This window comes from Acomys minous (genome assembly GCF_964271855.1).
Source record: "Acomys minous genome assembly, chromosome: 1".
NCBI lineage: Eukaryota > Metazoa > Chordata > Mammalia > Rodentia > Muridae > Acomys > Acomys minous.
In genome coordinates this window covers 10447127-10457569 of record NC_140483.1, presented here as the reverse complement: position 1 = coordinate 10457569, position 10443 = coordinate 10447127, and the positions used below count along the sequence as shown (strand labels likewise).

Genomic DNA, 10443 nt, shown 5'->3' with positions numbered 1-10443 from the left:
TGTGACTGGGCTCCAGGTGAAAGCAATCTTGGGTGGCTTGACCCCATGGAGACACCACTGATACCCCACTGAGAATTAACCTGAAGGTTTCCTTCTTGTTCTTCTTAATCTCCTTTCCCTCCTGTTTAGGACAGTGTGGTTGTAAGGAAGATACCTTTGTTTAAGAAATTCATAATGAAGTCTATTAGGTTTTTGGTTGTTGTTGCTGTTTGTTTGAGACAGGGTTTCTCTGTGTAGTCTTGGCTGTCCTTGAACTCACAGCGATCCGCCTGCCTCTGTCGCCCGTGTTGGGATTAAAGGCGTGTGCCACCACACCTGGCTATGAAGTCTAATTGTTAAGGAACTAGAGCCAACATCTACTCTCTGTGAGGATTCAGTGAGCAGGCGTGTGCGCCAACATGCCAGCGTGACTGACACCCAGGGCCCACTCTGCTGGCCTAGCACTCTCCCTGGAGGCCCATTAGCAACGGCATTTCCCAAGCAAGGCAGAGACTAGAGGCTTCTTAGCTTGTGGGGAATGCAGACTCCTGGCTCCAAGGGTTCTGGAAAACTTTCATTTGTAACAGATGGAAGGCTGTGGCTCCTCACCCTAGAGCCTGTTTTGAGAGACTCTGGGCAATGTAGCCTTTAACCCTGCAGGTGTGTGTATGGCCCAGGATCTACCATGGCATTCCCAGGACCTGCTGGAGCCGCAGCAGTATTTCCCTCAGGACAGAGAACAAAGGAAGGCACAGTCCCGACCCATAGGAAAACTCTACACGCTGGGACTTTATTTACACAAGGCAAGAGAGGGATACAGAGGAAGGGTTTGGAAGCCAGTGATGGGGAAAGCTAAGCTCTTAACCTCAGTTGCAATAGGGTGTGGGCCCCGTTGCCGGACACAGAGAACAACCAGAAAAGCAAAACAGCAGTCGGCACATGAACCAAGTTTTCCAGCCATAAAACTGAGCCCACGGAACCAAGAGTCCCATGCAGCCCACGGGACCGCATGGCATGCTCCAGAGGCTGAAGTCCACCTTGCAGCAAACCTGGCCGAGTCCTAGGACACCCCCTTTGAGCTTTTGACTTTGGCCATTTCTGAGTTAATTTTTAGCCAGACTTTGAGAGAGGCACAGGGCCAGAAGAGCGTTGCTTTGTTGACTTTCCAATTCGGGAGGTGCGGAGGAAGACTCCCAAGGAGGGAACCCAACTTGGCTGATCATCCCTTGCCTGGCTCACACTCCTCCCTACCTGGCAGGATGTTGTGGGCTCCCTGGGGCTCAGTGGCATCAGGAGGGTGGCAGGGTGGGCATCCTGCAAGCCTCCCATTTCTTCCTATGTCCCGCTAACTGCATGCGGCTTTTCCTATTTAACCTTTCCATGTCCCATCCTACGGCTACACTGCAAGCATTGCTCTGTCACATAACCAGTTTGCGCTACTGGGGCTAAAGCAAGACCATTTATTTCCCAGCTCCAGGGCTGGGAATCTTCCACAGGAGTCTCCAGAGGGGAAACTGAGTCTAAGTGGCAACTGCCACCATCTCTTCCACTTGTTCCTCTTCTGTCCCTCTCTCTGTCTTCCCATCCTCTCCACCCACCAGTGTCAGATGGTTGGGCCCATTGGGTGAGGTATGAATATCATGACTTTCTTCCTGTGCCCCAGGGAGCCTCGGGGACCAACAGGCTGACACTGATCCTGCAGAGTGAGTGGCCTCTGACCTGCTCTGGATATTGAATAGTCTCGAAGCAAAGTTGGAATCCTGGCCTGCTGTTGGGGTTGGCCAAGGGTCACGGAGAGAGGAACTTGTAAGCTACATTTAAAACAGTTGTGACACACACTAGCACAACCCCCCAAACTTCTCAGCCTTGGAAGTTCCTTCCCCACCTCTCCCAGCATTCAGTGGTAGTCTATGAACGACCCTCGGCGAGTGTCAGAACTGGGACTCTTGCCTAGACTAATCTTTGAATTCAAGTGAGACGCAGGCTGAAGAGGTGTGAACTCAACCCACCATGGTGCCCATGGCGCCCCAGCTTCCTCTGGCCCCACGTACAACCAGTCTAGCCCATGCCCTGCCCCACCCCCAAGAAAATCTACATCACACCCATGGGTCCCTAGCTCCCAACTTCCATTGCTTCTCCAATGTCATTTTAGGCTTTTTCTTCCTCATACCTCTTACGTACTCATTCCTCCTCTGAATATACATGTCAATTCCCTCTGTCTGTCTGTCTGTCTGTATCTCCCTCTCTCCCTCCTCTAAATATACATGTCAATATTCTCTCTCTCTCTCTCTCTCTCTCTCTCTCTCTCTCTCTCTCTCTCTCTCCCTCCCTCCCTCCCTCCCTCCCTCAACCAAATGGGGGAGTTAGGCACCTGCCAATGTGAACTGCTGAGCCAGCCACATCTATCTGCAGGGTGTCCTCCAGCTCCAAACACAGCAGCTGGCTCTGTCCATGCTGGCCCAGGTTCGGGCTTTGGAAGAACCTGTTGCAGTCTTCCAGCTTCTGAACTTGCTCCCCCCTCCCCCCCTCACTGCCTGCCGCACACTTAATGTGTGTGAAAACGACACACTTTGATCTGCGTTCAACAGTTCCCACACAGCTGTGAACACGGGTTTCAAAGCACCGTGGTCTTTAAAGATGGTTTCCTTCCTTCTTTCTTTCTTCTCCAACCTGTAATTAAACTCCCGACGCCAGGCTTAGTTGGGAAAAGAGATGGGGCAGAGAGAAAGACTTCAGAAACAAACAGCTCCCTCGCTGTACTCAGTGAGAGCCCCATGGTAGGCCAAAGCTAGTGCCCGTCTGCCCCAGCAACCATTTCATTAGAGACCTGCATCCTCAAAATCACCCACTCACTACTCACGTGGCTTAGACCCCAGACCTGCCGTGGGCCCGCCTGCATGTACCCCAGGAAGGCTCCAACCAGCACAGGCAGCAAACTAACCCTAACCCCAACCTGACCTTGGCCTAATTCTCTGCAGGACTGACCCCTGGATCCACTCATGTCCAAAAATGGCAAGGATAGCTCCTGGCTAACACTCAACCAGTTCAGCAGTGTAGCACGAAGCAGCGTCCCTCTTCCGAGTTCCTGTGAGTCCCAGTATAAGTGCTGGGTTCACACACTGTCCCCAGGGCAGAAGCACTCTGATGCCGCCGTCTGCCCCTGCAGCTCTCTGATTAGCGCACGAAGGATACCACGCTGGTGGCCACTCCAAATGGGGCGGAGTAAGCTGCAGCAAATCCTTGCAGGCCAATGACAATGTACCGGCATCCTTTGCTGATGGCCTTGCCGAAATTCTATTTTTAGGAAGAGAAAAAAAACAAAATTAGGTGAGGCAACCTGTTGATTCTTTCACAGGTCACTATAACATGCACAGAGAATCGCTTGCCATCATGTATCCAGCAAACTACCGAGGCCCCTAGCTGGGTGTGGTGGCGCATGCCTTTATCCCGGCACTTGGGAGGCAGGAGCATCGCTGTGAATTCAAGGCCAGTCTGGTCTACAAGTGAGCCCAGGACAGCCAGGGCTACACAGAGAAACCCTGTCTTGAAAGAAAACAAAACTAAAACAAAAAACTATGAAGGCCCCGTGCTGTCTTCACATCTGTAGTGTTCCAGGTCCCCAGTCCTGTTCACAACAGGCATTCTCCTTACACAGTGTGTGCACGCACAGTACATTTCCAGAAAATTCGCAAGCCTTATTAAAAACAGCATGAAAGCTGCCAGTTCTAGAACTAAATGCCTTTGTTGTCTTAAACTGAGACTCACCCCACTTCCCCAGCTGAAAGTGTCAGGGCCGCCACAGGCAGGGCCAAATTTTTCTTCAGGCATCTTGTCAGACAGCCCAGCAGGTCCTTGCTATGCTCTTAGTCCCTCCTTTGGTCTGACCCACATTTGTGACCCGGAAGTTTTCGCCACTGTCCAAGTGCTAGCCTTAGAACAATCTGACATTTGTTAAGGGTCAGGACCAGGCAGTGCTTTTTGGATGCCGCCTTCTTGCTCCTCCTTGGTGACGGTGGTGGCAGAAGAGGGTGCATCCCAGGAACGCAAATGGAATTGTGTCAAAACTTTGAGACCACTAATGGCTAACTTCTAACTGCACCGTGGTCCCTGGTAAATCCTCTTGCCACCTCCAAATTCTGTCGTCATTCTTGGTGACTTTGGCCTTTGTGTAGCTGGTCTCTCACACCCCTAGGTTTTCAGCCCTGTGATTTCTCTGACTACAAAATACACAGCCTAGTCGCGCTGTCACAAGACTCACAACGACACCCACCGCTGGCTGTAGAGCCGGCCCATCTGCCCAGGTGAGCTGACCTCTCACTTTCCGATAGAGCCCCGACCTTTCCTTTCCCGACCCCACACATCTCTAAGCACTAGCGAAGACGATGTCTTTCACTGCCTGAGTCACGGGATTCGCTGGTCACCCCTCACCGTCTCCAAGTTCAGCACCCTGGCTCCTGGTTTCTCCCACCCTGCCAGTGTAAGCACGGAGAACCCGCCCTGTTTTTCAAGTCCCCTCCACTCTTACTCTTGCTCTCCGTTCTTTCCCAGCATTCCTTAGTTTCTCTTCTCCAGCAGCATCTTTCTCTTCCTCTCTGTCAGTCCCTTCTCCTTAGCTTATGCCAGGGGTCACACCTTGCCTCTTCCTCCCTACCCGGTGTCTCTGCTCTCCAAGTGAAAAATGAAAACGCCTGTGACACTGGCCCCACGCCACACTTCTTCCTTCTCATACTGACTGCTGCCCACGCCCGTCCTGGGACTGCCTGGTCAAGGATGCCTACAACCTCCATGTTGCCTGACCCGTGGAGGGTTCTATCTTCTCTCTCCCTGAGCTCTCAGCGGACCCATCTCTCTGTGATCATGTAGGCCCCTCTTCTCCTGGCCCTCCCCCACCCCGCAGGGCACTCCCCCACCCCGCAGGGCACTTCCCCTAAATGCTCTCTGTTCATTTTATCTTCTTACTGAGTTTGAACCACTGAGGCCTCTGTCCCTCCGTCTTGGGCCCTCTTCCGCTCTCTGCCTAGAACCCCCCAGGCTCTGAACGTTCCTTAGATGCTAGCAACTCGGCAGATCAGATTCATGCATTCAGCTTTCTATTTGGGGTGTCCATGTACTTGGTACTCAACAGTTCTTTCCTTGCATGGAGCAAAGCTGGATCTGACTCAGGTAACTGACATGTCCTTGATGGCCCTTGGCTTAAGGGATCAGCAAGAAGAAAGCACAGAGAAGTTTCATGTCTTTGAGACCATACAGCCTTTGTGGGGCAGAGCTGAGTCCTCCCCAGAGAAATATAACTTCAGGGCCCAAGGCCTTCACGCCGTGTTACACTTCTCTGTGTAATGACCTTGTGCTCACAGCCAGGAGTGAATTCCAACTTGTGGTGGCAATACACCAGCTGAGATGTTTCTTATTTCTCAGTGAAGCTTTATTTCTTATTTCGAGGAAGGATCTCACTCAGTAGCTGAGCTGGCATGTAATATACTGTCATGATGTACACTACTGGCTTTGAAAGGGGGGAAGATGGCCTCTGGAGCTCCCAAGAGTCAGAAAAGAGCAGGCTGATGATGTTAGCTCAGCCAACCCCCAGTGCTGCTGCGGACTCCATGTCCCTCCGATTTAGAAGGCATCTCTCCACTGATATCATTGATCACAAAGTCAAGTCTACTGTTGAGTTGCCCTCAGGCAGCCAGCCTGAGGTGGGTGGTCAGCTGTAGATTTGAATGAATAAGAATTCACCCTTCAAAGGGCTGCAGCCCCATAGCTGGCTTCCTAAATTACTCTCCACCTTAATTATTTGGAGACCAAATCTCCCACTCTGAATTCACAGGTTCTACTACACTGGCTGCCCTCTTGTCTCTACCTACCCAGCACTGGGGTTAAGTATGTGCCACTGTGCCAAGCTTTTTACTGGTTCTGGGGCTGAAATTTGGATTCTCATTCTTACTTGATACATCCTTTCCCCAGCCCAGTCCTCTTGTTTGTTTGCTTTTGGAGACAGCGTCTTCCTGTGTAGGCCCGGTGGTTCTGGGAACTCACCCTGTAGATCAGGTTGGCCTTGAACTCAGAGATCTGCCTGCTGCCGCCTCCTGGATGCTGGAATTAAAGGTGTGCACCACCGCCACTCAGCCCTCATTATTATCAGATGGTACAGAGATACAGTGGAGGCAGTGAGGAGAAGGCAAACCCAAGGTCATAGGCCATTGGACAGCCATGTAGCTCTCAGATCTGGTAGGCTGCCTCTTGGCCCCTACTTCAAACATGAGGACAATTCTTCTACTTTTCTTTTTGTGTGTGTCATTTTTGTTGTTGTTGCTGCTGTTGTTTTATGTTTGTTTGTGACAGGGTCCCAGTCACTGTATAGCCAAGAATTCCTGACCTTCCTATCTCAGTTTCCAGAGTGCTGGGGTCACAAGCCTGCAATACCGCATCTGAGTTACCTGATACTTTCTTTTGTTTTTTTCTGAGACAGGGTTTCTCTGTGTAGCCTTGGTTGTCCTGGACTCACTTTGTAGATCAGGCTGTCCTCGAACTCATAGCAATCCTCCTGCCTCTGCCTCCTGAGTGCTCAGATTAAAGGTGTGTGCCACTGGCTTACCTGACACTTCCTATTTTACCCGCTGACCCTTTCCCAGCTCCCAGATTAACACAACTTAACTCTTTTTCTTACCACACTTTTCCACAAGCCTCTCAAGAGCGCCTGCAAGGGCGGCCTGTTATTTTCAGCTGAGTTCTGAGGCATGGATGCTCCGTACTTCTCGCCCACCACAGATATGTAGAGGAGAAGGCCAGGCCGGCCTCCCTCCCAGCGCTTCCGCTGTCTGACTCTTCAATTTCAGCTTCCTTCACTTCCAACCCAGCTTCCCAAGGTTGCCGAGGGGACTCAGCACTGGACATAACAAAGGGAACAGATATCCACCTCCTGGCGGAACACTGCCAGCCAATTCCTTCCCTGCCCCAGTGCCCTTTAATGGTAATAAGTGCACCGTAGGAATGCAATTATTCCTTTAAAGTCAACTGGGAACATTGGTCTCTACAAGAGGTCCAGGCACAAAGGCTTCCCGAAGGCTGGCCCAGCACAGTGGAGGGTTGGCCCCTGGATGGGACCACACGGGTGGAGGTGGGTGGGCAGCAGGGGACTGAGCCTGCTCTTTCATGTCTCACAAAGGCCAACAGCTTTCCTTAAATAGAAGCAGGAAGGGGCTCGTGTGAAGGATCTGAGAAGTTAACAGGAATGGGAACTAAAAGAAAACACATTTCGTAATAACCAATAATTGGAGCTATTCATTTTTAAAAGAAAGCTTCTGGCCTGGCACCTGAGGCTAGGACAGATCACCTCCCGTTCTCTGCAGGAGCCGTGGCTGTTCTTGTGGCTTTGCAGAAAAGGGGGGCTCCTTGGTTTTCTTCCTTCTTGTTGGAGCCTGGTACCCTCTCAGCTGGCCTGAGAAAGTGGAAGCCAAGATGACTCTTTTGACCCTTCGCTTAGGGCTATAATCTTATTTGGACTTTTTGGGTCCACTGAGCTAGTGTGTTTCTTCTCTCTTTGTTCTGGTCGAAAAACCAAACCCTTTTCCTTGTCACTGTCTGTCTGTCTGTCTGTCTGTCTGTCTGTCTCTCTCTCTCTCATACACACTCACAGATTCATGTAATATAAAACCAACCAGTTTAAAGTGAAAAAGTTGGGTCTGGAGAGATGGCTCAGCAGTTAAGAGCTTTGTCTACTCTTCTAGAAGGCCTGGTTTCAGTTCCCAGCACCCACAATGTGGCTCACAACCATATGTATCTCCAGTTCCGGGGGAATCGATGCTCTCTTCTGGCCTCTGTGGGCATGAGGCAAGTGGCACAGACATACATGAAGGCAAAAACACATGTACATAATAAATGATTTTACAAAGTGAAAATGTTAGTGGCACTGAATGCCTTTATAACATGTAACATTATAAGGTTCTGTCCACTTCTAGAACATTCTCATCTCAGAAGGAAAGCCACACATACACAGCAGGTATCTCTATGCCTCTGCCCAGTCTCTAAAAATCAACATCTATGTTCTGTCTGGACATCCCTATCTGGACATTTCATATGAAGAAAACCATGGAGATATGTAACCTGTGGGTCTGGTTTTCTTAACATCATGTTGAGCCACGTGGCAGCTGATTTGTGCTTTGTTTCTTCTTATAGCTATTGAATAATAGTCCAGTGTCTAGCCCACATTTTGTTCATCCACTCTTAAGTACTTGGATTGTTTTTATCTTTTGGCCATTGGTAAGTGATATTTCTGTGAACTTGTGTGTGAAATTATTTGCCCCACAAACATTTATGAAGGAAAAACAGTCATACACATGAAAATTTGAAATAAAAAAATTGTTTGAGTAGCTGTTTCCAGTTTTCTGGTTTTTTGTTTTTAAAGCTAGGAACTCTCTAGAGTAACCAAAAATTACTTTGAACTATTTTTCTAAATTTTTGTTTGCTTTTGAGACAGGATTTTTCTGCATAGCTCTGGCTGTCCTGGAACTCTCTGTAGACCAGGCTGGCCTCAAACTCAGAGATCAGCCCGCCTCTGCCTCCCCAGTGCTAGGATTAAAGGTGTGCACCACCACTACCTGGCTGACTTTGTCTTTTTTAAGAATAGCCATCCTAATAAGTGGGGCCTGGTACCTCTTTGTTGATAAGATCTTGTCATATAGCCCAGGCTAGCCCTGTACTGTCAATCATCCTGTTCTGACATCCAGAGTGCCTAGGATTACAGATGTGGGTTTCCTTGTGTTGGCTTCATGTTAAAGCCTTATCTTTTCTTCTTCTGCCCAGGGTCCATGTCAGGGTGATTTGAAGGCATCTGAGATTTTACTAGCCTCACTGTGAGATGAGTGATTGCTAAATTCTCAGCTCTGCCACTTCTCCCTGGTGATCTGTGGGCTCTCCCACCAGCTGTTAGGATTCGTTTTTGCACTTACAGTGTATACACAATGCCTGGCACAGAGTGGCCACCCTCAAAACCTCTCCAAATGCCAGCCTCCAACTAAGGAACCAGTGTCATCAATTCACTTTCAGACGACTTCCTTCCCTCAAAAGTCTCTCTTCAACAATGTATGTCACCACCGCCTGCTTGTGAGGGCGCGCGGCCATATTATTCAGTATGATAAACTAAACAGGCAAGGTACCGAATGCCTCCGTATCATAAAGGTCACTCATCAAAGGCTACTGATATGATAAACGGACAATAAATTAGACGAGGCCCGGAGGACTTTGGCCAGGACACAATCAGTAACTTTTGTGATTCCCCGCCACTCTCCACTCTCCCTAGCCTTGTCCAGGCCAAGAGGGCAATCCTACTCCACCCTCAGGCAGGGGCACTAGAAACCAGAACTATTTACCCTGAAAGTCCCCATCCATCTTTTCTCTTGCTCTCTCACGTCTCCTCCCATTAAAGCAAAAGGCAGGCAGATCGTCTGAATTCCTGAGTGCAGAGATAGTTGATTAGAGGGGAGAGGGAGAATCCACAGGTGCTAGGTATGTGCTGGGTGAGGGAGCCGGAAAGCTAACGTTCTCACGTGGCGGGGCGGCCGGGAGAGGGTAGTAGACCTGTACTGCAACTTCCACTGGTCACGCGGCTCCAAGCCACCCACCCTAACCTTACCATAGCTTCACCAATCCCAGCAGCTACAACTGGGAACAGAGGCCTGCCTACCTAAGCCTTGCGCGCTCAGCGCTACCCTCCAAGTCACTGTCCCTGATGCAGGGGACGCGGGCAAAACTCTCCACCCAGTGCAACTCCGGGTTCCGTCTCGACCAGGGCGGCCGGGTCGTGGGAACCTACCTTGCCGTACTTCTTCAGTTTTCGTCGGTACTTCTTCTTGGGCTTGGCGCCTGGCCCGGGCTCCTCCAGGGGCTCGTAGCGCTCAGGCAGCACAGCCAGGTGCACCCTGCGCGCGCTCGGGATCCCCGCACGCCGCCCGTCCTCCTCGCGCTCACAGCCCTGGCTCGCCGGGTCCTCGTCCTCGCCCTCCAGATGCTCTACGATGGCATCGGTCTCCTCGTCGCCGGCGCAGCGCGATCGCCCCAGGGGCCCTCGGCGCGCGAAGCTGCTGGCCGCCTTGCTTCGGAGACGGGCTCCAACCGTCATGATGCCGCCGAGTTGCAGAGAAGGCTCTGGGCTAAGAGGCAACCTTTGCTCCGTACTCCGCCCCACTACTGCCCCCGCGGACCGCCCGGGCCTGGTGCGCGCCTGGGACCAGAGGTCGCAGCGCACCCTCGCGGTGGGGCCCAGGATTTCGGCCGCTGAGCCCTGAGCGTGTTAGCTAGGCTTGCCAGAGAACCCCTGACCCAGAAGTCCGAGAGCCCAGGGCAAGGCATGTTCGGCTGTATTGGAAACACAAACAGACTCCAAACAACAGGTAGAATTGGCTGGGTGTGATGGCACCCGCCTTTAATCCCAGCAGAAGCAGATGGATCACTTAGTTCAAGGCTATCCTG

The 10443-nt window shown here is 51.1% G+C and overlaps 1 protein-coding gene across 1 annotated transcript; it reads right to left on the bottom strand.

The window, feature by feature from the left end:
* Positions 1 to 742: 742 nt before the first annotated feature.
* Positions 743 to 10177, bottom strand: LOC311606231 (required for drug-induced death protein 1). The gene is made up of 2 exons (XM_084797362.1): positions 9788 to 10177; positions 743 to 3273 (listed from the first exon to the last, which is right to left on the bottom strand). The coding sequence occupies exons 1-2, from the start codon at positions 10091 to 10093 to the stop codon at positions 3154 to 3156; spliced, it is 426 nt and encodes a 141-aa protein (XP_084653488.1). The 5' UTR covers positions 10094 to 10177; the 3' UTR covers positions 743 to 3153.
* Positions 10178 to 10443: the final 266 nt, after the last annotated feature.